General features: G+C 43.1%; 1 protein-coding gene across 10 annotated transcripts in view; it reads right to left on the bottom strand.

Annotated features, from left to right (window-relative positions):
- The window catches only part of eps15l1a (epidermal growth factor receptor pathway substrate 15-like 1a), a 35,510-nt gene extending 8,410 nt beyond the window's left edge, over positions 1–27,100 (bottom strand). The window contains exons 1-26 of one of the 10 annotated variants that reach the window (XM_030372620.1): positions 27,003–27,100; positions 26,043–26,084; positions 25,559–25,648; positions 24,291–24,338; positions 23,888–23,983; positions 23,245–23,313; positions 22,928–23,053; positions 22,578–22,637; positions 21,801–22,043; positions 21,143–21,300; positions 20,043–20,199; positions 19,605–19,667; positions 19,158–19,178; positions 17,878–17,963; positions 16,814–16,846; positions 15,903–15,975; positions 15,348–15,509; positions 13,366–13,563; positions 11,371–11,535; positions 9,211–9,316; positions 8,874–8,930; positions 7,689–7,846; positions 7,412–7,478; positions 4,196–4,356; positions 3,977–4,070; positions 3,071–3,103 (exon numbers count right to left, since the gene is read on the bottom strand). In XM_030372620.1, the coding sequence (XP_030228480.1) occupies positions 3,071–3,103; positions 3,977–4,070; positions 4,196–4,356; positions 7,412–7,478; positions 7,689–7,846; positions 8,874–8,930; positions 9,211–9,316; positions 11,371–11,535; positions 13,366–13,563; positions 15,348–15,509; positions 15,903–15,975; positions 16,814–16,846; positions 17,878–17,963; positions 19,158–19,178; positions 19,605–19,667; positions 20,043–20,199; positions 21,143–21,300; positions 21,801–22,043; positions 22,578–22,637; positions 22,928–23,053; positions 23,245–23,313; positions 23,888–23,983; positions 24,291–24,338; positions 25,559–25,648; positions 26,043–26,084; positions 27,003–27,029 (2,593 nt within the window). In that variant the 5' untranslated portion in view covers positions 27,030–27,100. Of the gene's footprint in view, positions 1–3,070; positions 3,104–3,976; positions 4,071–4,195; positions 4,357–7,411; positions 7,479–7,688; positions 7,847–8,873; positions 8,931–9,210; positions 9,317–11,370; positions 11,536–13,365; positions 13,564–15,347; positions 15,510–15,902; positions 15,976–16,813; positions 16,847–17,877; positions 17,964–19,157; positions 19,179–19,604; positions 19,668–20,042; positions 20,200–21,142; positions 21,301–21,800; positions 22,044–22,577; positions 22,638–22,927; positions 23,054–23,244; positions 23,314–23,887; positions 23,984–24,290; positions 24,339–25,558; positions 25,649–26,042; positions 26,085–27,002 lie in introns of those variants that run through there. The other 9 variants (XM_030372622.1, XM_030372624.1, XM_030372623.1 and 6 more) reach the window with 9 other exon arrangements.
- Positions 27,101–27,536: the final 436 nt, after the last annotated feature.

The raw sequence follows: 27,536 nt of genomic DNA, 5'->3' as shown, positions 1-27,536 counted from the left end.
GAACCTCGTCATCCAGCATATCAGCGACTCCTCCTCTACCATACCCACCTCCTACTCCTGTGTGTGTGTGTGTGTGTGTGTGTGTGTGTGTCTAGTGTGTGTGTGTGTGTGTGTGTGTGTGTGTGTGTGTGTGTGTGTGTGTGTGTGTGTGTGTGTGTGTGTGTGTGTGTGTGTGTGTGTGTGTGTGTGTGTGTGTGTGTGTGTGTCGACGGAGAGGGATGTAGTGATAGAAAGATGGGCTGAAAGAAGAGGCAGCTTGCAGGGCAATTCTCACTCAATCACGCTTGTTGACATACCCACTGACACATAGAGAAAAGAGGAAGCATGCTAGGGTGTGTGCTGCCAGCACCAGCAGCGCAAACCACAAATAGTATGCTCTTACACATCACTTTTACAGAGGCAGGCGCACACATGCACACACACATGCACCAACTTTGCTTTGTGTCAAGATAGACAGAGTTTAGAGTGAGTAACGCTTATGAAGCCACGGCAAGTTTTGCAGTTGTTTCTCTTCGAAGGTTTTGGGTCACCCAGTCAAATATTTTTTTTCCATTAAAAACTCAGTTTTCAGCTGTGCTAACGTGATTGCACAAGGGTTTTCAAATTATCAATTAGCCTTTTTTTTTACCGCATTAACATTGTCTAGACTGTATTTCTGATTAATTTAATGTTGTTTTCATTGAAAAAAATAATGCATTTCGTTCAAAAAGTAAGGACATTTTTAAGTGACCCCAAATTTTTTAACACTAGTGTATATTTTAGAATTTCAGGGGTGTTATTAAAAAAATAAAACATATACAACATCCAACCAGGGTTAGACAAAATCATCTCCTACCAATCCCACTGTTATTAAAGGCCCTTTTTTTTTAAAATGTGTAAGACCCATTACGCCAGCCATATACCGTCTCTAAAAACTCTTCTTCTCCTAGAGACCTCATGCATCAGTTAAATGGCCATGCCGATGGCAAAAACATCTAAAGCCTTATTGCATTTGAACACCTTCACACTAAAGGTACCCGTACTAAAGGTATGACTATGGAGAGCTCTGCACTAGATACACTTCAGGAGGAGATATGGGCTACACATGGTCAAATAATGTTGCACTTTTTATGGGTCCGTGCTAAACCCCTGCATTCAACAAATCTCATCAACTATACTTATATCTTGGCTATTGTATAGAGAGACAGAGAGTGAGAGAGAGAGAGACAGAGACAGAGAACGAGAAAGGGAGAGAAAGGGAGAGAGAGTGATCGAGCGAGAATGTATCTATATGTATGTATGTATTAATATATATATACATACATGCAGAAATACACAATTATACGTACAGTCATCTTGTGCAATTGAGCCCGGATTAACTTCCCACCCAATCACATATCCCATAAAATTGCAGTGTGTTGAAAATTTCATGAAAATGAAAGCTGCTGACCCAAATCTATGGTGGAGGGTAAGGTAAGACCCCGCAGCCGCTACCAACGCCACAGCTTCATTCAGCCAAACCTCTCGTGCTCGTGATGAGTCAAAGGGACATTGATAAAGGTTAAGCGTAGTGCATGACACTGCCATCTTTGAAACTTTATCTAGTTCTGCCCACAATGACAACGTTTCCTGTTCAAAGATATACTGGTTTCCCACACTCTTCATGTAAACTATCCTCCGCTGTGTTTTCCAGTCAGTCAGTCAGTCAGTCAGTCAGTCAGTGTGTGTGTGTGTGTGTGTGTGATACGATTCGGGGACGATGCATTTGTATGTGGAACGATTCGAAGCGATTCGATTCAATGTTCTAACGATATTGAATCGAATCGCAAAGTTGAAAACACATTTTTCAGATGGAACGATTCGATGCAATTCGATTCAATGTTCTAACAATGTATATATATATATTTATATATATATATATATATATATCGTTAGAACATTGATACATTACAATGTATCGTCCCTGAATCGTATCGTATCACACGTATCTAGATATGTATCGGATCGTCCTATAAAGGAGAGATGGACACACCTGAAATATATCAGGTCATATGTCTCATAATGTAAACTAAGCACAGTCAGGGGTTTGTAGTGTCATTGGTAAAGTCCAAAGGTTTTTCATATAGTTGTACAAATTATTTTAATAATTAATGTACTAATATAACATGTTAGACACTGTTTTTATTAGATTCTTTTCAAATCTTGGAATCTTGGTAAAATAATGTTCTGAACTTCTTATGTGATCAAAGAACATTAAAACAAACTGAGTCATGGTATCATGATGCTTTGACATTCAAAACAAGTTCTAGAGGAGAAAAACAAGAGCAAACCGCTTCATTTTAACTGATCCATAGCAAGGACGAGCCTTTTGACAAATGTACAATACTTTGTAAAACCTGCTAGAGGCGTTAGGAAAGGAAACGATAAGGCTGACGTTTCTACAAGAATTTCTTCACCTGGAGAAAGCTCTCTGGAAAATGAGATTGCACATTTCGCATCCAGAGAAAGTTGGTTAGAAACAAGAGGTTAAAGAAGAGATGCTTGTATTGTACCAGTACTGTGACTGCAGACCCCTGCACTGTACCCTTTATGTTCTTATCAGCTTATCTTCCCCTAATTCATTGGCTTTACTTAAGTAGCTTTTCATTTTATTTCATGTCTCTTTGTGCTTCTTAAAAGCATTTAATAGTAATATGAAAAACACAATTCATTCATTCATAACACACATACAAACAGACACAAACACAAACACTGTATATTTCAATAAAAAAGGACTGGGTGAGCTGATAGTTTTCTATTTGGGAGCTCTGATGTTCCCTTACAATGCGCTCTTTGGTAAAGAGTCACTGGTTATGAGAGGCAAAAGTTATGCACAGTACGTGTGGGTGTATGTGTGTGTGCCTTCGTGAGTCAGTAGGCCACTTTTTAAACGAGACAGTATGAGTATTGGAGGAAAGTTCACCTTGAATTATTCAAGTTTGGAAGAGGGTGGGGGGAGGGGGCACATTCACCACTACTCACTAGCACGACATCCACTTTACACAGGTTTCACCAAGAATGCTATGCTAGGTTGGCACGCAGGCCTACTTACTGAATGCTGCTCTGCCTCTGCTAAGAGAAGACGCTACAGAGTGAGAACAGAGTAGGAGGAGAGTGTTAGTCTACCACCATCAAGGGAAGTAGCTTTTAGAGTGTTCCCCAATTAAAAATGGGGAACACTGTCTTTTCCCTCTCTCAAAATAAAACAATAAAAGCTAACAAAGAATTTGGTTCATTAACTGAGAAACAGAAGTATCTGCCAGTGCATTTTTGAAATCATTGGCAAAATGGATAGCAGGTTAGAAGCAACACCAAGCTTTGCTGCTGGACGCAATTGAATGTAACTTCTGCCTAGCTTATTCAAAACTCCTGTTTGAAATTATTCAACATGAGGGTCTTCAAATAAAATCAAAACAAAAATGTGAAAGAAGCACGAGTGCAGTCTTAAAACGTGAATGTTTATGGCTTCATCTTGAAAGTTATAAATGAGGAGGGATAATTGTTTATTTGTGCAAAGAGATGAGTCCCTGGTTTGACCTGAAGCCTGAGGGCAGCTCAATGAACCCCCATCAGTGATAAGCCCTGTAACAGCCAAACAGCCAGACACTGTTCACTGCACCTAAATAACGAGTACACCCTTGCCTTGCCGTTATCTTGTTTGTAAACCACGTGTCGACAAAAAACATTTAGTAATCTGACCTAAGAATCCAACCTAATATTTTCATCTAAATATGCAATAAAGTATTAGCTATACCTCTGTAGAAATAGAAATAGAAGGCTTTGAACTGTCTGCTTAATTGTGGTAATGTGTGGCATTCGCTGATTTGCTTTGTTTGACAATATCGCAACCAAATATTTTCAGTCATATCATTCATTAAAGAAAACAGCTAATATAATCCTCTTCTCGCTCTCCCGCACGTGCGCACACGCACACGCACACACACACACACACACTTACCACTGGGGGGTTTCGGCCTCGGAGGAACGGTCTTCTTCGGTGGTAGAGCTGGTGTGTCATTCTTCCGGGTAAATGGATCATCTACAAACCCTGACTGAAAATGTGACAGTTAGACACAGAAAAACACCAGAAAGGCGGGCATAAAATACACCCACAAAGTAGGGGAGCCTATTAGTCATTTTAGTATCGCTAGACTGCCCTTAGGTTTTCCCCCCCTACCTTCTGGTAGTCGGGCAGCCAGCTGGCCCTGCCTTCGAACGGGTCCCTTGTCTTTGCCATGTGGCTAAAATCCGCAAAGCCCCCAGCGCTGCTGGTGCTGCTGCCGCCGCCACCGCTGCTAAAGGAACCACTGCCGAATGGGTCCAACGTGCCAAACAGGTCTGAAACCCATTACAAGGGCAGCTTAGCTACGCATCACTGTCTATGTTAATGACCTATACAGAAGGAGAATTGATGCACTATACATGACACATTGCATAGGTTTCCGATCATGTTTTTTCCTTCCGAAAAGAAAAATGCACACATCAACCTTGGGCCCTATCTTGCATCCGGCGCAATTTACTTTTTCACTGGCGCATGTGTCGTTGCTAGTTTGCAACTGGCGCAGAGCGTTCTTTTCCCTCCACCGCCACGCGTCGGTAAATTAGGGAATGATCTTGCGCCCCAAGGGGCGGTTCGGCGAAAGGAGGAGGCGTGTTCTGGCGCAAACGTTCCCTGGTGCCATTATGAATTAATGAATGCGGGCGCGTGTGTGTGCGTCCATCTGCTTAAAACACGTAACGCATAATACAGTCCATGGCAATGTATATTAACGGGGGGACACATGCATATTAGGAACACAAGTTGATAACAATAATGCATACAATACTGATAAGAAACAACGTTTATAATGTATTGCGTATATCATTAAATAGAACCACAGTTGTCGCATATCATATGTGTGTTAAGTTTCTTTTGCCAAAATGTATTTGAGGACTCAGTATTTCTGAAGTTGTGGAAGAAAACTCACAACCCTTTTTAGATTTGCGCCGGGCACAAGAGTCTTTTTTTGCGCCGGCAAAATAGCAACATCGCCATAGAACCGCCCACAAATCTACTTGCGCTTGGCGCTTCTCACTTGCGTTTCAGACCGTTAAAATAGGGCCCCTTGTGTTGAGTTGGTTTGACACATTATTATTCATCGCTCTATGTTACCGTTTCTATCAAACACCGTGCGAATCGGAACGGAAACCAAAAACAAGTTTGATCCTTCTTGGCTGGTCCTGATGAATTAGTCACAGCCAATATCATTCCCCCCAAAAAGAATAAATACGCAAGTGTAAATTAAATTGGTATTTTACGAATAAATGTAAACGTGGCGTCTTGCTGTGGCCAATGTGAAACACCTGTTGCAGTGAACTTCAACAGTGGATGTTGACACTGAGCGTGTGGCCTTTACCCGACGCCTTCCCCGTCTACCAGCCACGGGTCTAATAGGCAAACAGACAAGCTAACCTGAGCTTGTGGAAACAGTGGTCCCAGCGTGGGTCTCATATGATAGAGTTCACACACACACACACACACACACACACACACACACACACACACACACACACACACACACACACACACACACACACACACACACACACACACACACACACACACACACACACACTTTTTGCCCCCCCCATGTGACCCTCCACGTGTGTGGGTCTCATATGATGGAGTTCCAACCATTATTCTTACATGATACGACACATACTCACACAGACACACAGTATGGCCCTCTGTGTGACCCTCCACGTGTGTGGGTTTCATAGAGTTCCAAGTTCCAACTATCCTTCCTATCCTTCATAAGAGAGTGTGTGTGACACACACACTCCCACACACACACCGTATGGTCTTTAACATGACCTTGCACGTGTGTGTGTTTATTTGTATAGAGCAACTTCATATCCTAAAGCAAACAAAACACGCTTTTTTTTTTTGCCCCTAATAGTGTGAGACAACCAACTGATTGAGTGGGCGAGCTGGTGTGTTGATTTTAATTAGGGGGTTCAATGGCGTGATCCTTATGGAAAAGGCCCGTTTTTTGTTGTGTCTGTGAGTGTTAAGCCGCGACGGGGTGCTGAGGTGAGACCGCTGGCTCTGCTAATAACATGACGTCAAGGTGGGAGGCCGGCTCATTTTAAAACAACATTTAATAAAAAAACATAACAAATAAAGTTAGAGACCAAGAGAGAGTGCAAGAAATAGAGACACAGAGAGACAGACACAGACAGACAGACAGAAAGGTTGAATAGAATAGAATTTGTGTGTCCTAGCCAATCAATGGAGAGTCCTAGCCAATCAAAAATTGTGATGTGCAAACAAAATGCAAGTTCAACTAGAAAATGCATTTCCTGCAGAAAATGTGGTGAGTACTGTAGCACAAAGTGAGGTTGAAAATATTTTTCGATAAATTCACATAGATTAAGACATAAAGAAACGTTAAATGGCCTAAATCAAGTGAAGGGAATTAAACACAGTTCAAAAGAGTGGAGAAAAAACAGCCCAATCTGGCAACACTGCCTGAACGTCCCCCAAAAGTACCCCAATCCGGCAAGAAAAACCGCCCCATCTAGCAACACTGCTGAACGTCCTCACGCCAACTCAAAACGAAGCCGGTATGTAACAAAAAAAGTCATTCTGAATAAAGTTTAAATAATATCGAAATTCCGTTTGGATATTATTGAAAATACAAGTGTGTAGATTTGTTTAACAGTTTGAATGATGGTAAACAGTTGACATTTGACCGAGTTACGATGTCTTGGTAATTTTAGTGTCAGAATGGGCAGACGGCTTCAATGGGACCAACTGTAGAATATGACGGTTTGAAACTAAAACTGTGATTCTGAAGAAAGTTTAAATGATATCGAAATTCCGTTTGGATATTATTGAAGATCCAATTGTGTAGATTTGTTAAATGGTTTGAACGAAGATAAACGGTTGAAAGTACAGTCTGAAGTACCATTGACTCCCATGCTAAAAAAAAGATAATATTTTGAAAGTAGAATATCTTAAAAAGTATAAAATATTCCAAGCTATTCTGAATATTTTAAAATAGAATAAGAAAAGAAAGAAAGAAAGAAAGAAAGAAACTTATGAAGATCAATAGATGAGCGCTGCATGCAGCACTCACCTAATTAGGAATTGTGCAATTAAAAAGCTTGGTATACTGCAATGTCTAAGAGGGGTCATCAAGCATCAAGTATAACTGCATGAAGTGCGTCCAGTCTAAAAGATAAACTGGATTTACCATTTCAAATATTAGTAGATACTCAGGCTATAACTTGCACAGCAACTTGAAAAAAATCGGTTCTATCCGTGGTAGAAGGCCTCAGAATGTGGTTCATTGTCTGCTGATTAAAAAAGTTTAATTATAAAGTAGCAGGAAATAAAACACTACGTTACCTGGTCCTTTGGGTTTGGGGCTAGTTGATATGAATGGGTCACTGCTTGTAAAGTGACTGGTGGTCTGCTGAAAGAAGCACATAATAAAGCAAATGAATATACTTTGTTAATCGCTATGTTAACGCTCCCACCCTTAATGTGATCATGCCCGTGTTACAAAGAAATGCCCCATGCTTTAATGCTTACAAACCAGCTTAGACTCAACCGTGCAAACGTGTACATATACATTTATTTGATCATTTATTTAGTCATACTATAAACATGCCAGTCTAGGTACCTTGGATGGGAGTGTGGTGCTTTTACTGAATGGGTCCGCATTGGAGAAGGGGTCTGCCTTTGCTGTCTTCTTGAAGAAGTCTTCGGATGAGGCCTTGAACGGATCGGCCTCCTTGAATGGATCTCCTCCGAACGGGTCTGGGGGGAGCGGACACACATCTGTCAAAGATCACACAGAACATAATCCTGATTAACACCAACAGGGCTAAATTTACATTATCATGTAGTATTTGAGATTGGACTGGCTCAACCCTTTGGCCTAAAGGATTCAAGGTCCGGCAATTATTTTGGAACCCTTTTATTTTGTTTATTTCTTCTGAAATTGAACATTTCGTAAAAAAAAAATCTGAAAGCATTCTATTGAACCATCTGGTCATGAATTTCAGTTTGCACTTTCAGCTGTACGGTCCGCTGCACAAAAGCAACGAAACAGCCAACGCCAGGGTTACCTTTGGCCTCGACAGAACACTGTTTTGTTACGTGGATAATGATGTATAATTCAATTCCATTGTATTTGTATAAACCTTAATCACAGTTACAGTCTCAAAAGGGCTTAACAGGCCTGTGAGTATGACAGGCATGCATCACATATGACCTAAAGCATAATATACAAAGAGGTAGTGTCGGGTCGTGAACCAACAGTCAGGGCAGCAGTGAACGGGCCTGCTCTCTTCTGACAGCGCTGTAGAGGGGAGCTCCAGCGACCTGGAGTGAACTGCTTTAATTACGCGCACCCACTGTTTATTAGCAATCATTTACGATCTGCTCACACCGCTGTGAGCAAGAGAAGTGAAACTGCCCAATATCGCTGTAGAGGGAAGTGCACAGAACACCCATGGTTCACACACTTTGCCACCGTTTCACGGTTCACATGCACACGCGCACGGGACCACACGCACACACATAGAATAACCTGGTAAGAGGCTGCACAGCTGCCTCCAGTACACCGCATATAGTCATGCCCCAGCATATATAAATTCGTACAGCTTTATAGCGCTGAATATAACTCTGCAGGACCATGGTTGTCCGAGTGAACAGTGACAGTATTGTTCCGAGGTCATGGCAACACCGATTCACTGTCGCCACTTCTGTGGTTGCAGGAAGAGAGACGCTTGCTGGAGCCAAGAGAAGGATCAGCCCGCGAGGTCTCTGGGAAGCACGACAAAAGACAGAAGGGCCCTCGTACCTGCGCTGGCTGCTGCCACTGGCTGCTTGGCGAAGGGATCATTCTGGAAGGGGTCGCCTGCAGGGCCAAGAGGAGGAGGAGGGGGTCACACATGGTCACACACTGTACAAGGCAATCACAAGATCCAAGCTTAGAATACCCCCTAATAAGCCATACATACAATAAATAAGCCCCCACATTTCAGTAATTTTTATTCCTGTAATAAAGTAATACAGTATGCAAAGAACTGATACCAACACTGATATAGTCTTCTTTCATCGTATCCATGTATCACATCCAAACATCGGTCAGCTCCAATGGATTTCTAGACAGGGAGAGGGGCCAGAGGGCAGCAAACCTTTGAAGGGGTCTGTTTTGAAGGGGTCTTCTGTGGTGAAGGGGTCGGGGTGGACTTCCGGCGGCAGGCTATTGAACACCGACTGCTTCATCTTAAATGGGTCCTCCTGGAGGAGAGAGAGACAATGAAAGACACGAAGAGAATGAGGGAGGAAAGCAAGTATGAATGGGCTTGATACAGAATGGTCCCATTTCGGTATATTTGCACATGGAAAGTTGCATGCAAGCAAACTGCATGCAAACTTGGGAGGTAAAATAACCTACGGGTGCATGCATGACTGCATGCTCACATGTGCATGGGTGGTGTTATATTCCATCGAGCTAAAAAAACGTGGATACTTGGACGGGAGAGTGAACATTTTACAAGAATGTCTAAGATGGATCATTAAGAAAAGAAATGGCATTGAAACACCCACACAAACACACACATACTCACACAGACACAGACATAGACATACACAGGAATGTGGCTCTGCAGAAAGCTTTCCATACCAGAAAGCCCAGAGACATTTTTAAATTATAAGAGAATGAAAATTGTTTCCCCTTATTCTTTCACAGCACAACTCTAGCTCAGCAACGCAGAAAAGGGGGCTGTGAGTGTTTGTGTGTCTGTGTGTGTGTATGTGTGTGTGCGGCTGTGTGTGTGTGCATGCGTGCGTGTCTGTGTTTCTTTGCGTGCGTATGTCTGTGTGTTTGTGTCTGAGTCTATGTATGTGTGCATGTGTGCTTGTGTTTGTGTGTGCAAGCAATGTGTATATTTATCTGGGATCAGCAGTGTGTTGCGGGTCAGCGATTCCCATTGAAACCGAGAGCTGCTAATGAGCCACAACAGGTTAGAGCATTTAGCCCTGGCCTGCTGCCACGGCCGCGCAGATATGTGAAGTGTGGAGCACCCTTCCCCCTGACACCACACACACACACACACACACATACACACACACACACACACACACAATGGAATAGACTCCAGAAACAAAGTGTCTTCGTCTCAAACCCTTCCCCTCGCCCCCTAAGGAAGCAGAATAGAGAATTGCAACCCAGCATGCAAATAAACACAGGTGTGCAGGTATTTTTCAAGTATTAAAAGCCCTTTGGCACGGTACAATTTATGTCCAATCATCTCAGCTATGTGAGGTATTAAAAGACTGAAAATAATAGGGGGTGCATAGCTTCACAGCTAAACTGTGCTTAATAGTAGGCACAATCAAATCCCTTTTAAAGAGACTACGTTATTTATGTCTACTGGGCTTGTACTCTAGACACCCTTCTACCTTAAGCTTTCCCTCTAAACCCAAATGCTCTTTGTGATGATAGACGGAGGACAGCAGATCACATAAACATTATTCAGTGGATTGCCTGGTTGTGAAATGCAATGAGTGACGTGGCAGACTTGCCTTTTTTTCATCAAACATCGCCAACCAATAATTGTATGATCCACTATGATAGGACACAAACCTTATTGACTACAGATATGTCTGGGTTATTTTAAGCTACGAGCTAGTTTAAATGTAATACATTTCGACGTCAAGGCATGAAGACACAGAAAAAGCTAAATAACAAGTCACTCAGTTTGACAGCTAATTCTGGGAGCTGAGTTAGCATTTAAGTACAGGATCTATGTATTAGTGCAGTTCAAACAGAAATGAATCCACAGCAGTATTGATATCATTCAACCTGAAGGATGTGTTTTTCTTTTCTTATGCCAAGTTATTATGAGGAACATCAACAGACACACAGACATCGTGAGATTAACCCCTCGTCTGTGTGTGGGGGAATAGGGGCGTGTACTGACGGAAACTTTATGGCAATGGCAGAGATTCACTAAAACCCATGTCTTAGCAAGAGAGGATTTGAAGCCATCAATTTATCGCAGAGGATTTCGGCAAACACAGGTTTTTTGTGTCAAGGCAGATGGCGAAGATCTCATTGGATTGGGTAACAACCTCGGCAAACAAAAACATGGGTATAGCGAACATAAACACAAGGCTCACAAAGCAGTGGCTTTGAGAACTTAATGCAGCATTAGCAATATACAATGTGCAGCACATTGACACACACACACACAGACACAGACACAGACACAGACACACACACACACACACACACACACACACACACACACACACACACACACACACACACACACGTGTGTTGCTCTCACCATGAGGGGGAATCCTCCGTTCTCCCGGTCGGTGAAGCCCTCACTCATGTCTGCCAGGTTGGTCATACTGCCCCCATGGGTGCCATTCAGGCTGCTGTTGTACTGTTCGATGCTTTTGGACACCTCCAGCTGGCTGTCCTGGATCTGGGACAGCTTGCTGCGGGCCTAGCGGGGAGACACACACACGCACGCACACACACACACACACACACACACACACACACACACACACACACACACACACACACACACACACACACACACACACACACACACACACACACACACACACACACACACACACACATTGAGACTAGATGTCGGCTTTTGGAATTCTTATTAGGTTATAGCTAACATGATTACATTATGTGTTTTACTGCTGTTAGAGCGACATAAAGTAAAGTCCTTAAATACAATTCCAGAGTTTCAAATGATTTCATTTAAGTTAATTGAAGTTCCGCCCCTCATAAATCTTATGGTGCAGTGAAACCATAATGAAATAATAAAGAAATTAATAAAATAATAAGTGAGGTAAATGTGCTTAATTCATTTCATTCTTCACAGCCTTTACTGAAGAGCATCAGCAAATCCCCAAGAGCTATATCACGACTCTCTCTCTCAACAGTGAGATCATTCCGATTGAGCTGAATACAGTTTAACCTGCAGGTGTTTCAAGAAAAGGATCCCTTTGTTTTCCTATAAAAACAAAGAGCGAACCATGAACTTAAAACAAACGTCAAGATGTCTTTTTCGACGCAACTCAACGTTATGGCCATGACGCAAACAACATCACTTCTGAATTAGATGACCTTGCGGGTTATGTTTTGATTAGGGCCGTGACCCAGAGAGTTGTTAGTGCTCTTCGTGAAGATGGGAGAGAGTGGGAGCGACAGAGGGACTAAACTAGAACCAGACACCACAACACTGTGGTAGGGAGGCATGTTGACTCATCTTAAAGGGCCTGAAGTGAACTACGGTGAAGAATGTGGAGCATAAAAAAATAAAAAGACATAGACATGCTGTAGGACTATGGACTTCCCTTGGGCTTGCAGGAAAGTCAACACAAAAAGGTTACTGGATCCAAAAAGTAAGTTAGTGTGTGTGTGTCTTTGTGTATGTATGTCTCATGTGTGAATGGTGGAGGGGGGTTATTATTGCAGGTGAGCATGAGGAAACTGCTTGGTTCTCTCTCTTGAAACCTGCCTGTGACCTTAGAGAGAGAGAGAGAGAGAGAGAGAGAGAGAGAGAGAGAGAGAGAGAGAGAGAGAGAGAGAGAGAGAGAGAGAGAGAGAGAGAGAGAGAGAGAGAGAGAGAGAGAGAGAGAGAGAGAGAGAGAGAGAGAGAGAGAGAGAGAGAGATTGTGTGTGTGTCCGGGAACTAATGTGAGATGGAGGGGGTGTTTTGAGGTGAGATGTGGGATTGATTTATGTGTGGGATGTGATGTCAGAAGTGAAGATCCAGTGTGACGTGCGTGTGACTGACTGATGTGAGGAGATTTTTATGCGGTATAACAAGGTGGAGGGAAAACTGAAATGAAAAGCATGATTGAGAGATGGACAGCATAGACAACCACACAACCACTCGATGCCAGAATGTTGTAATGTGGTGTAGTTGCTCGGTTTTCTTCTGTAGTGCGAGAGTGCCCCCTGCTGGTGCATCTTATTCCTCGACTGCAACGGAATAGAAAGGTGTCTTGACTAGAGATGGTTCCAACCAGATTGAACCGGTTTTAACAATTGACCCGCTGACATGGGAAGACCTGCCGTTCAAAAGGTCAACCAAAATGCAACATTTTGATATGCATAAATGATGCTTATTGTGCTGTAACAGCTTTAAATTGTCAAAGTGTAGGTGAATAATAAATCCTTTTCAATTTATAATTGAAAAAAAAATAAAGTACACTAACATTTGGCAAGTAAGTAGGTAGGGAGGGGGCTGGGGGGAGGGAGGGAGGGAGAGGGAGATGGGGAGAGCGAGAGCGAGAGAGGTTGATACCTGGTTGATCTCGTCCTGCGTGGCCTTGAGGGACTTGATGATGGTCTCCAGCTGGAGCTTGCCGGCGGCCAGGCTCTGCTCAAGCTGGTTCTCCTCCTGCTGCAGGTGGCCCAGGTCCGCCTTGGCCCGGCACAGCTCCTCCTCCTGGCTCTGCAGGTCCGACTCCTGGGAGTGGATCTGGTTCTGCAAAGACGAGATCTGGTGGGAAGGAGAGTTGCAGTGAGTACAAACACATGGCAGAAGCGATTAACTGAAAAGAGTTATGTAAAAAAAGATGTATATATATATATATATATATATATATATATATATATATAATTCGTGCCCAATCACAGATTTTGGCCTAGTGGATCCGATGTTTTTACTATCAAACGTCACGATTTTCCATGGAACGAAATTCAACCATATGTCTATAACAGAAACAACAGAATTTTTGAATGAAGACAACCTCACAGGTTATGTTATGATTACTGCTGTGACCCCTAGGCTTGTGAGTGCACTTCAGGAAACGGAGCAGACAGAGGGAAGCAAGAGAGAGAGAGAAAGATAGGGAGCGACAGAGCGAGAGAGTGCAAGAGCGAGAGAGAGCGAGAGCGAGAGCGAGAGCGAGAGAGAGAGAGATTCACGTCCAGGTACCACTCCCTGTGTTTGTTGAGTAATCTATCTGGATGTGTTCATTAGCACAAACCAACCTACAAGCCTTTAGTGCTTGGGTGGAATAAGATGTTGCTGTCTTTTTGTTTCTTGATCCTTCTTCAAACTGCTCTAACGGCCTCCTAACAACCTGAGTGCAATATTTTGTCTTGAGCGTCCCAGCGCCTGTGTTTCCAATTTCCCAGATTCCGTTTCATTCGCTCCTGTCCAAGTATGGCAATCAATTTAGACGATACCGACTTTGGATATCAACCGAATTGATATCCCGTCCTATTGCCAGTAATTACTTGCTCCCTATGCTAGGCGCCATATTTCTATCTATCGAGCATTCCTCCCTCTCTCTGCACATCCCTTGCTTATCTGTCCATTGTTTATGGTAATAGCAGACTACCAAAAGATGTCTAACATGTTCAAGTTAGATATCAAGTCGGATACTCTAGTTATAGTAACTAATATGTGTTACAATCTTTTTTGTTGTTATGTCAATCATTTAGGCTGCATATCACAAAATGATAGGACGTAACCTCCTTCCTTCATTTCAGCATTACATTACCGCTGAGAGACAACTAAATAGAAATTTGATTCAGGTCCTTAATATAATTAGTCTACATCCAAACCCGAATTGAACACTTTCCCTGCAATCCCAGAACACCTTGTGAGCCAACTTTTTTTGTAATAGCTTGTTTAATGAAGTATGGTTTTAGTTGAGGCGCGCTCGTTATGAAAACAACGATTTTTCCACTTCTATTTTTTTTTTAAATGACTTGATTAAAGGCAATCGGTTTCCTATCATGCGCTTATTTTGTGTGTGTGTGTAAGTGTGTGCATGCGTGTGTGTGTGTGTGCGCGTTCATGAATGCATGCGTGCACGTTCGTGCATGCGTGCTTGCTTGCATGTAGGCCTTGCCTGACATGCCATTGGTTTTATGGTGTTTTGTCCATTTTATCCTATTGGCCAAGTGAACAAAGAAACCACAAACTTAAGTAAAGGGATGGGCATGTGTTGTTGCTGGCTTTTCAGCCTTTGGGACTTTATTACCCGAATGTAAAAAAAACATGTTTGAATCTATCCCATCAGGTCTGATTTTAGCTCAATGCTGACCTCTACTGTACATTTATTCAGCCGTCCACAGTCATTTCTGATGTTTTTGTGCCTCCCGTGGGTTAATTTCATTGAACCACTTTGCATACATACTCTCATGTCTTTTATCCTCACAGCCGTTTGGATTTTCCATTTTGTGGCTGGATGCATGTTTTCCACTTGGCAGTTCCTTAAAAAATGCTCCCCTCCCCTCTTCAACACCGCACTTCCCCTCCCCCTTCCTCACCATCTGGGACTCCTCCTGACACTTGATGCGGACTTCGTTCATCATGTCCTCCAGCTTGTTTTTCTGCTGGTCCATCTCATCCAGCCGGTCCTGAGCATCCTGCTTCTGAGCTTCTAGTTCCTGCAGACTGGCTGTCTCACGATCCAGCTCGTTCTGCATCTCCTGATGGGACGCGCAGGACAGAAACCGCTTTTATCCTGTGGCTCATCAAACCTTATATTGATATGTTGTTGAATAAATTGTTGAAGTTGGTGGCTCTCCTGCTTTTTGACTGAGGGCGGTCACCAAACTCAGGGTGATGCTATACACGCTTCTATAAGCTTAATAAAATAGAATCGTAGAAAACAAGTTTAAATTGCTAGTTTTGATGTATTCAACCTTCTACAAGAGCATTGTTACAAGAGTACACAATTGCAATTCTGATCAATGAACCAGGGATAAAATCAATATACCGCTAGATTCTAAAAGACCATTGATTGTTTGCTATTTGACATCTTTCCACGTGGGCAGAAAACTGTACTTTGGACTTTGTTGATGGGGAGCTACGAGTCCTACCTGCACCTCTGAACCCTTGTGTCTGATGGCGTCCTCCGTCTCTCGGATGTCCTGCTCCAGTGTAAACTTCTCTCTGGCACACGTGCAAACACGTGTGCAGGTCAAGGCATACAGACAGAGGCACGCAAAGAGAGAGAGCGAGAACAAGCGAATGCAAGACCAACAACAGAGCCACAAACACAGAGACAACAACAAAAGACAACACCATTAGTTACATATAAAATGAGAAAATCACCCTTTACCGCCCCAGTGTGCGCACACACACACACACACGCACACACACACACACGCACACACATATGCAAACGAGCAAACAAACACCCACACGAGCAAAAAACACACACACACACACACACACCACCCTGATTGGTTTAACACTTGAACAATCCACCAGGCTAGGTTTCCATCAAATTGACAATGTCACAGACCATAATGCAAATTCGCTAACGAACCATGGCACAGGTACGCAGAATCCAAGTGTTGGCTTTGTCTGCAATTGTTTGTATTACTTTTCAATGTTTTCACTGGAACTGACTGAACCTCAAATGATTTTTTTAATTCCTGGTCTCAACTTAAAAGAGAGATGATCCGATTTTCTGATGATATTTTTAGCTCAATAAATAAAACAATAAAAGAGAAGCTCTACATATTGGGCCATTATATTTCTACGAACTAACACACAGTAATGTGAAGGGCAGACTTGAATGGTCAATGGGTTTGCGATTGTTGTCTAGTTGCTGCACTGCGCGGGGGACAGGTGTGTTTGCTTTAGTGGTGGCACCGGGCAAACCAGCAGAAGTCAGTGAAGTAGAGGAGAGCGGTTGAATACGAGACCTGCATTAGTGTGTGTGTGACTGTAGGTTTGACAGAAGGCCAGCCTGTGGACAGAATCAGTTAGCATGTCCGTTTACCTGAGAGCATTCCACTGGGTAAATGCAAGAGTGCTGACGCAGCATGAAGAGTAAGTGGTGAACAGACAAAACAAAACAAAAAGTTGGATAAAATACACATCAAAAGGAAATGTGGATGGATGGATGGATGGATGAGTGGATCAAGCGCGAGGGCGATGGGATGAGTTAAGGCCAGAGAGGAGCAGTGCGCGACCTCATCCATTCTTGTACATGGCTCTATTTTGTTTTAAGTGTATATTTCATCACTTGTGGCTAACAGCACATTAATACTAATGCAAGTAATAATCCTTTAGAGATAGCAGTGACTCTGCCTGCTAGCAGTGGACGTGAGGATGGATTTATCGCAATGCAAAGTTTACGATAAGCGATGAGGAGATACATTCAAGTAAAATGGTCTGATGGAAGAAATATGTGCTGGGAAGTTGTGTGTGCTATTTTGTAAAAAAAAAAAAAAAAAAAGGCCCACATCTGTTTCTCATAACTGTCAGCTTACTCAAGGTTTTTCCCAGAAATACGAATACTTATGAAGACAATCAAATACAAATAAATCTTGGAATGCAGAGTGAAATAACGATCAGGTTGCGGTGCAATGAATTGTGGGTATTTTGAGTCAGCAACGTTTTTGCCAAGATACGTTTATAGCCTATCACTATCCTGCATATCAATGTGAAGATGAGATTTCTTCAGGAACAGGGAGTCAATTATTCAGCTCTGCTAAATATCTGCTCTGTTCCACAACCGATAATCGTCTTCCCAAACGCTCCACACGATCTTAACTTAAGACGGTTGCTGTTTTGACTGAGGTTTTAGTCATAAATATATAGCCTGTTAAGCCCTTTGAGTCTGTTACTGTGATTAATGGCCGTAAAAATTAAACTGAATTCAATTGAAATTTCATAACACTTGTCTGTATAGGCCTTCTCATGCCTGGACGTGAAGAGCCCTAAATGAGATCATCCAAATGTGGCTTTGAGTGTTTCTGGCGTGAGGCAAAGTTGTGTGGCTGGCTGGTGATGCTTCCTAGTCCTAAAGCATGCCAAACAGAAAGAGGCTGCTTTGTTTACCTCTGGAGCTGAGCAATCTCCTGGCTGAGGTCGTCCAGGTCCTTGATGCCCGTAAATTCCCCGGAGCCTACCGAACTGGAGCTGTCCTGCAAGGACAAACAGCCGCAGAAGAGAGATGGAATGAAACAAAGACTGAACATTTGGTGTTAAAAATTTATATTTGCTCTTCAGTGTTTTTGAAAAAAATAAGAATAAGAGCAATGTGGTCCATTTTACGGCCGTCTCGGTTCTTAAAGCTGCCTGGGTGGGGGAACAGAATGCAGAATTCTGCATCCTTTTCCACCACTCAGTTAGCTTTATGAACCAAGATGGAACCAAGATGTCTTCTAGGTAAGGCTCAAAGGTTAGGCTAGGGTTAGGGTTACCCTAACCCTAACCCTGTCCAACCATTACACAGAGGGAGAAAGGCAGAGGAGAGGCCAAACAGTTCCGACAAGAGAAACAAAGGAAAGGAAGAGATGTCCGCCCCAGAAACAGCAAGGAATAAGCAGATAAGAGAGGTTGATGGAAGGCCAAAGAGGAATGGTTGAACACTGGTGGATACGTTGGGGTAGGAGCACCACAGAAAAAGAGACACTGACTGGAGGGTCCCCACGTGTGTTGGGAAGGTTAGGATTGGGGACAAGGACTTTGATAAGCAAAAGGGTTTATCATCACAACACACTATCCAGACACAAAGGTGTGTTGCTCTAGTCTGCTTAAATGTCCTTTGAAAACGGTTAATCCCACTTTAAACAATCCTTGTAAGGTTCAACGCACAAAACAATAAGAAAATAAGAAGAAAGTACTTCTGTAGCTGGCCATCTTTAAATTAGATTTACAGTTACAATTGTGTTACTTAATGACAATCGTGTCGAGGACAATATGATATTTCTGATAGGCAATGTTGAATGTTCCTAAGCAGATCTCATTGATTAACATATTAATCAATGTGACTAACTCAAGTGTGACTAACTAGATGCAGCGTTTTTGGAAAGTTATAATGTTCATTGAAATGGCACTCAGATAAAAAGTAAGAGGAAAGATATACGAAATCATTCAATAAAAAAAAATTAAAAAGAAGGGAACCCTACAATTTGGACTGATTCTAAAGGTTTCTGAAGATTTAACACCTTGTAATTCCTTTGTTAAAAAGAACAGTGCAGGTATTGTGATGGTAACCAGTGGGCACTAGACTGCACTGCATAGGAGAGCAGTTTCCGGAGACTTCCCAAATGCTTTCCACTAATCTGTCCCACAGCCACTGAAAGCATTAGTGGGTTCCACTCTGTGTTACCTACCCATAGCTTGTACATTATAGCCTAAAACCATTAAACACAGGGGGGGGGGTGAGGAGAGGGCATATAACCATCAGCAGCAGCAAGAGAGTGAGAGAGAGTGAGAGAATAAGAGAATCAGAATATCTTAAGTGCACTTCTTGGTGAAGCAGTGAGGTTAGCCGTGCATCAAAGTGCAGTAGCTGGCCTGACACAACCTGGCCTGACACAACCTATGAACCTATGAAAGTATGAGTCAATTATTTTTTCAATTATTTCATCGCCAGAAACATATTATAGATACAAAACATGAAAGTCTTCTACTTGTGTTGAGGCTGGACGATTGGTTTGCTATAATTTGTGAGTGCAAGTTGATAAAAAGCAAGTTGATAAAAACACATCTACAAGTGACTCAGCTGCCAAAGCAGAGAACGAAGAAGAAGAGGAAAGGTGAAGAGAATCATCACTTACCCTTCTCATCTCAGACAGAGCCACCATCTCTGATCCCACAGGGGTCATGTAGCCAGACAAACTCTGATGACACACCAACAGACAAAATACAACCACCATCACTTCACCATTTGTAGAAAGCATGCATCTTAGTCTCGTAAGAGGTGCAAAAAGGTGCAAACGTCATTGACAATCGTTGTATGAATAAGACCCTCTCAAACGTACTTCATGCCGTTACTCTTCCCCACATTTGCTAAATGTTGCATGTTAAGTGTTGATGTTTTCCCATTTTGACAATCACATTGTTGGTTAAGATACGTTAGAAAAATTTAGAGCAAGTACAGCATTGACTCGAGGCACTCTGAGCAATGTGTTGTTGCCTGCAATTGTGCTATTTTTGCTATACTTGGTTACTGCAGTCTTGGGTCTCGTGGTGTGTGTTTTGTATCGTGAACCCACGGGCACAGGGGTGCTCCTCTCCGATGGCGGGATCATGTCCGGGGTGAGGGACTGCGGGGGGTCGATGCCTTTGCCGACCTTCTGCTGGATGAGGTGCATGGCGAGAGCAAACTGCTCCCGGCTCAGCTTCCCTATCTGCCTGGTGTCAGCCAGCGCCCTGGTGGGGGAGGGGCGGGGGGGGGGGCAAGGATGAGAAGAGGCTCAGGCGCCACCAAGGTCATGCACTGGGTTAGCTGCAGTGGTTTGAGTTAAACCCGCTGTCCCCAAGCTTCTCTGTAGTATTGATTTATATTATTATAGGAATAAGACAGCACACACACACACACACACACACACACACACACACACACACACACACACACACACACACACACACACACACACACACACACACACACACACACACACACACACACACACACACAAACCAAGGTGTGGCCCCCAGCATTAACCTTGGGTAGGTAAATAGGTGTGTTTCATTTATAGCGTACAGAGCCCCAGCATGGTCAGTGTATAATTATCACTGCTAGTTCAGTCTATCACCACTGCAGCTGTCCCTAAAAGGAGCAGACATTTACACTTACATTACATTTAGCCAGCGCTTTTTTTCAAGCGATATACAATAATTACATTTGTCAGAAGAATGAGAAACAAAACAATATATTTCCGTCGGTACAGTAAGGATGCTCATAGTACAAGTGCCAAGCACTTGTTCTATGAACATCAATTGCTAGGTTAATCCATTCCCCGTGAACAACAAAGATAGCTAGGATAAGATGCTTCACAATGCTATTTTTAAGTGACAGGACGTTCAAAATAATAGTGCGTACATGAATCCAGCTACGTAGGATAATGCTTAGTAAAAATTAATTTCATCGCTGGAACAATTGGGCCGGTCCAGCAACTCCCAACGGCTAGCCGTTATAGGAGCATATAACTGTACTGTAAATCAATGCATCAGACCTAAAATTAGTGTTATGATAGTGTTATGTATAAGTGTTTAGATAGTATGCTTTTCTAAGATGACACATCAGGGAAAAGGGTCTGCACTATCTATAGATTATCAACGGCTTAAAAGATTAAGCAGGCGTCCCCGTTACCAGATGTGGGCCAGAAGGTTCTGGTGAAGGCCAGAGTGGATGAAGATCTCTTTGACCTCCAGGCCGCTGACGAAGCCGTCCATGTCGGCATCCGTCTTCAGGAAGATGTCATCGTAGCGGCCGCGCTCTGACACAGGGACCACCCAGTTCACCGTATGCTGGGAGGGAAGGCAAGGGGAAGTTGAGCGATTTCCTGCTGAGAAGTCTAAAGCGGGGGCGTGACAGTTCCTCTGACACACCGTTCCTGACGTGGGGACAGTCCCCGCACGGCCGTGCCATATGTAGTCACTGTTTTGCCATAAAATTGGTGTGGACGAGTAGTAGGCTCACTCAACGTTGTTAGATTGCACCCCAGTTCATGCACGACGTTCGGCGACCATAACTTTTTAACTGTAAGAATTTAAAATGACACAGCTTCCGATGGGTGACAGGAGACCAGATCCTGTGTGGGGTATTCAATTTGAATTCAGTGATGAATTAGCTATCATTTGTCCTTGGTATTTCGCTTGTTCTTGCTTTCTTTTAATAGGTGTGGACTGCAGAAATTTAACATTTACTATTATACCTGCTTCATAAACACAGCTGTGTGTGTTTGTGTGTGTGCGTGTGTGTGTGTGTGTGTGTGTGTGCGGAATGCATAGTGTGTGTGTGGGGCTACCTGTCCTGATTTGAGCGTGTGTTTGGGAGACAGACTGCCCGCGCTGTTGAGGGAGTTCATGCTGCCGTGCGAGGGAGTGGAGCGCAGGGAGTCCTTGGGCGGAGGCGGGCTGGCCGGGAGGCTTGGGGGCCCTGCCGTCACGGAGCCCAAGCTCCTCTTCCTCTTGGAGGGTGGGATGAGCGAGGAGGGCAGCAGCGCCGGGACGGGCTCCTTCTCCAGCGCACGGTACACCAGGTGCATGGCCTGGGGTTGGCGGTTGGGGAGAGGGAGACGGGCTCTGGTTACAAGGACACAGCTACGCCCCACTCTGCTTTTCAACGCTAATTGTTACGCTATTCGAAAACATTTAAGACGCAATGTTTACGATTGATCTCCTCCCAGAATAAAACTTAATTCACTCAGAATCTAAAAAGAGTTCGGTCCGCTCTTATTAGCTGTGTGACAACTGTGTGATGCAAACTAGCTTAGCTCAGATGGCTGGGTGGCGTGAGTGAGAGGGTTTTTTGGCGTGTCAGTAGTACGATTACTGAAATCATAGAGAGGCGTTGGCATGTCAATGTACACGTTATATCTTATAGGATGGAAGCCCCAGTTGCGACAATGATACCACCATTCCATTATAAATGTATCAAACAACAGCCATTTTACTTAATTCACATTACAGACAAAAACATCTATATCCATATAACCGCTCCTTGTTAATACAGACTCTAATGCTGGCCACTGCCCCACATGAGGTGCAGGTTATTTTTTGCAGAAAAACATGGACTTGCTCACCACTGCAAACTCGTCCTTATCCAGATGTCCATCTTTATCAATGTCACTGAGGTCCCACACCTACAGGTTGGAAAACAGATTGCAAGTTTTAGATTGTTGTGCTACTTCAAACGGGATAACTGTACTTTCAGTACAGTAAATAAGTACCATTTAAGCACCACAATCCCAATAGCTGTAAATCACAGCTCTGTCAGTCATTGCACTGTAAAAAAAATACTCTATCTCACTGATTAACATATACACAATACCAATAATCCTTATCCATGTAGTGTAGATGTTATTACTTTGTTTTTCAAATAACACTCTGATCTTGTTGAAATTGTAGGATATTGAATAATAACATTTCAGACCTTTCCGAGGACGTCCAGAGGTAGCTTGGAGTTGATGAGGACTGGTTTGACCTTCTCTCCTGAAAGCAGTCCGTTGACCGGCGCCAGGCTTTCAAATATGCCGTCAAATTTACTCTTCTCCTCAGGCTTAAGGTTAGAAACACACATAGACAATAAGGAAAGGTAAATGACTTAAGTGCCCCCATACTATCACACCTCCTGTAGCCATGTTGTCTTGTGTCTATTCATTCTCAGAAAGATTATTCATGTCATTCGTCTACAGCTTCTGTGAGGTAGTCCAGCCCTAAATGAGAGGTGATCCAATGTGGTGTACCAACCCTGACGGCCCAGTGAGGCTCGATGGGGACCGAAGAGGTGCTGCTCAGAGACGGGCTGCTGGTGTCCTTCTGCAAGAAGAACCATAAAAGGAAGGGTCAAATGACAGATTTTGACCTATAGCATGACATTATGTTGCTATTACATTTCATAATGATTCATTTAACATCTAATACAACAATGAGTGCCTTTACAGAACAGGTAACAGACTTTTGAACTGTTTTAAAACATTTAGGAAATTATAAACCCTAACCCTTAGCTAACAGTAAGAGTAGACTGTGTTATCCGCACCAGGGTACACAAGACCTCAGAGCTGTGGAAGAGCAGCGTGTTGTTTCCGCACCAGCGGACATGAGGTCGGCTTAGCTCAGGAGGCAGAGTGGGTTGGCTAGTAACCGGAAGGTTGCTAGGTTGTCGCCTTGATTCGGCGGTTGACGCCATCGTGGGTGTTTGTATGCGTGTATGAATGGATGCAAGTCGCTTCGGATAAAAGCATTTTGTAAATGTAACTGTAAGCACTGTGGAAGATGAACTGTGGTTTCCACGCCAGGTGACATAAGGCCTAAGAGCTGCTGAAAATTGACTGTGGTTTCCACACCGGGCTACATAAGGCCTCGGAGCTGTTGAAGATGAACTTGTACTCACAAACTTGGGCGGGGGGGCGTTGAGGTTGAGACTGGATAGGCTGACTTCCTGTCCGCTCTGAGCACTCGCCACCAGCCGTAGGGCCACATAAAACCCCTGGGAACGATCAAAACAGATTCAGAGGTTCATATCGACTAGCAGGCTTGTATCCATGGATCTCAGTCAACTCGTTTAACCTGCCACAAGGCACCTGAACACAACATAAGGGCTTTCACAGGGATTTGAGGTAGCTGGTGATTCAATGCAATGCCCAACATGAGCTGCAGAGAGATTTGGTTGTCAAACACAGTTCAGCTCCACAGTTCAGTTTGTTTGGGATCCATGCAAATGATAAGCAAACTCAAGTTCTGAGTAAACCTTAACTGATGTTAAGGATGGTGTGAGTCTGTGTGTTTTATTTTACCTGTTTGTCAAGATAGCCTTTGCCATCCGGGTCAGCTAAATCCCAGATCTGAAAAATAAAAGCAAGCAAAAGCAGAGTCAACACATTGTCGTTGGCAAGCCACCAATGTGAGTTTGCCAAGAGAAGTAGGAGTGAGTGATGCAGTTAGTGAAGAGGTTGGATTATGTATTGCTTTATACTCTCATGGGTACAGAGCAACAAGACTCTTTAACAGCTCCCCAACAACCTTTTGTTTGCCTCATGCACCTGTGTATTACTAGAGGCTAATACAGTGTTCTACTAACAATGAAAACCAAAGAAATGTCATGATTCTGTACATAACTATGAACGGTGCTATGTGACCTGAGCCGTTTTTATTCAGAGATTTCATCTTGGATAGGGGGACGATTAAGTTGTATTCTGTTCAAACAGTTAATGCCATTAAGGAGGTGGATAATATAACAATATAAATGTGAGCTCATATAAGGATTGATAAGAAATGGAAATGGATAAATTGGGCGGAGAGAGCGGATAGCAAGCCGCATCTGTTCCAGGGAGAGAGTGATGCTGGTATGGCCATGCCCTTGTCTTCCTGTCAGTGTCTTTTGGGAGAACTCGCCTGCATGCTTGTTTGTTAGTAATTGAAGCAGTTTTACTATTGCCTGCGCTAAAGCCTACTGATGGGTTTCAGCTGGTCAACGTTTTGCTAAAGGGTATGGGCCTCTGTCTGCACATTGATGCTTCAACTTTTCCAGGTTTTTCTGTTATATGGACATAATTATTACAATGTCACAAAAACAACAACTTCAACTACTTAATTTTCTTGACAAATCATAATATGGTCAAGCTTGACAAAAAAATAATATTAGAGAATGTGACTTTTGTTGTTGGGATATACTAAGCGTATGGTATGGCTGAGAAATGTTGAGCAAAGTGCAAATGCAAAAAGCGCTTTAAAAATCGATGAACGATTATTGCTGGAGTTGCATATGTATTGAGGCATTTGCATTTGGGTTTCTGTTTTCCGTTACTGCACGTTTTGTTTATGCAGTTTGTTTGACTACCGTAGTAACCAGGGACAACCTCAGCATCATAACAGAATACTAGATTTACATAACATATTATTCCTAAATTGGACCCAGAATCAATGAAAATTAAATTATAGAGGACAGCTAAAAATAAAGAAGGGGCATACACGTTCGTTTTTGATATGCATTATCTTTGCTTTGTTTTCTATCTTTCCGAAAGCCATGGAGCTAAAAGCGTAAGACACGGCCTGAATCACCCACCTTTCCTAATGTGATGTCGGGCAGCCCGGATTTCTTCAAGAACAAGGCAGCTTCTGTTGGCCCTACTCGTCCTGTATTCCCAGGATCAACCTTGGCACAAACACACACATACTGCTTTATAATGACCTTACAGTCAAAAGTATGGCATCTACCCTCTCATCTAATTTAAAGAAGCCTGAATTTTTCCCAGAATATGACTTTGTTTGCACAGGAAGGATATTTATTTATTCTTTATTAGGGCTACTGCAATTCATTAGGTCTATCGAATCTACCGCAAGTAAACTGTCTGTTACATTAGATACAAAACAAAAACAACTTAGACAGGTTAAGTTCCTTCCCAGTCTGTGGACTGTCTAGGGATGTGAATTGTGACTGTATGCAAACTGGGAAAGGCTCTCCTATTCTACTGTCCACCCACCAGAACAGGCATGATCTAGATCAGATGGATGGAGTGATGGGTAGTCTGTCTCTTATACTAGCTTACCTGTCTATAAAAGCTTTCGTATACAGGGTTCCCACTTGACAACTACAGCAAAGAGAGATTGACGTTAAGGTCGGACAATGACTATACATATTATGTTATTACACACGGCATTAAGTTAAATCAAGTGCAAAACACGAAATCAGAAGAAAGGACAATTGTTATTATTGACAGCACAGCAAGAGGAAAGATCCAATTTTAGAATCATCAACCTAAATGAAAACAGTGAATGGACCAGTATTTGCAATTTATATTATTACATTTCAAAATAACAGTAGACATCTCAGAAAGGGGAATGCTTTGACACAAATAACAAGCAACATCATTTGTCCTTCATTTTTATCAGGCTATAGATAAAGCAAAGGACATTGCGAGTCGCAAGAGCCGACGAGGGCATCAAGCAGGCTAAGCTCCAGGCAGCATCCCTCATCACAGCTTAGGTGGTTAGCTTGCTAGCTCCCCGGCTCCTGGAGCCCAGCAGACACTGCCTTCATCCTCCCAACACTGCTGACACCGAGGCTATGCTAACGTTAGCCCCCTCATAACGCCGACGCTTTCTGTACAACCACACTACCCACGTCTACGGAGGGCACCTTTGGCTGTTTCATGGAGCGACTGAATGGGGAAATGGGTTTGAACGATTTGGTTTTGAGCATTGAATGGCTTTCAAGCTGTGTCAGTGCACTAGGCAGCAGCATCTAAGCTACCCAATGTTTACTGTAGCTAAAGCTAACGCCCCACCCCCCCGTCCCCCCCACTATCTATCTAACGGTAACACCGTCAGGCCTCTTCGCACCAGCTGACTGGAAGCGTTCTTGCTGCGGTTCAGAGGGGATATCTCGCTCAGACTCGCGGTAATTTAAATCAAATAAAAAATATTAAAGAATAATAAAGAGCGTGTCATGCTATGGCAACTAAATGCCAAACGGTAGAGTGTACTGTCGTAAAAGAATGCATCTTTACCTGGGTGAGAGATGCGAGGGCTGCCATCTTCCCTGTTGCTGCGGGAACGCACACACCCTCCGAAGACAACACGCCCCCAAGTGGGCGAAGCGGCTTGTTACACTCCTTTTACTTTCAATGTCAGTCAATAATTCGGAGCCCCTAAAATGTGCGCCACGTCTTACCCTGTCCAGGGAATTCTCAATGACAAAACAGAAAGAACAAAATTATTTTTCCTGGCAGTTAATGTATCTGATAATAACAAAGAACGACCAGTCTATTTGGGAAACAGTACACATGGCGCGTTGCAGGAGATTCTGGGCCCCGTACACAATCAGCCCCTGAGGGCCCATGGCACAATTACGTTCAAATGAACAACCCAACATATTACCCATGCTATTATTTTTTTCAATCTAATAAGAAAAGCACAAATCTATTGAAGGGTCACAAAATAACTGATTCACGTCAAACGATTGCAATTGAAACGTGCAGCCACAAGATGGCGATAAAGACAGTGGGCTCTTATGAAGGCAATTCATCTATTTCCGAAGTGAA

The sequence above is a fragment of the Gadus morhua genome, chromosome 12, assembly GCF_902167405.1.
Source record: "Gadus morhua chromosome 12, gadMor3.0, whole genome shotgun sequence".
In the NCBI taxonomy this organism is placed as follows: Eukaryota; Metazoa; Chordata; class Actinopteri; order Gadiformes; family Gadidae; genus Gadus; species Gadus morhua.
The sequence above is the reverse complement of the archived record's forward strand: the minus strand, read 5'-3'. Positions and strand labels throughout refer to the sequence as shown.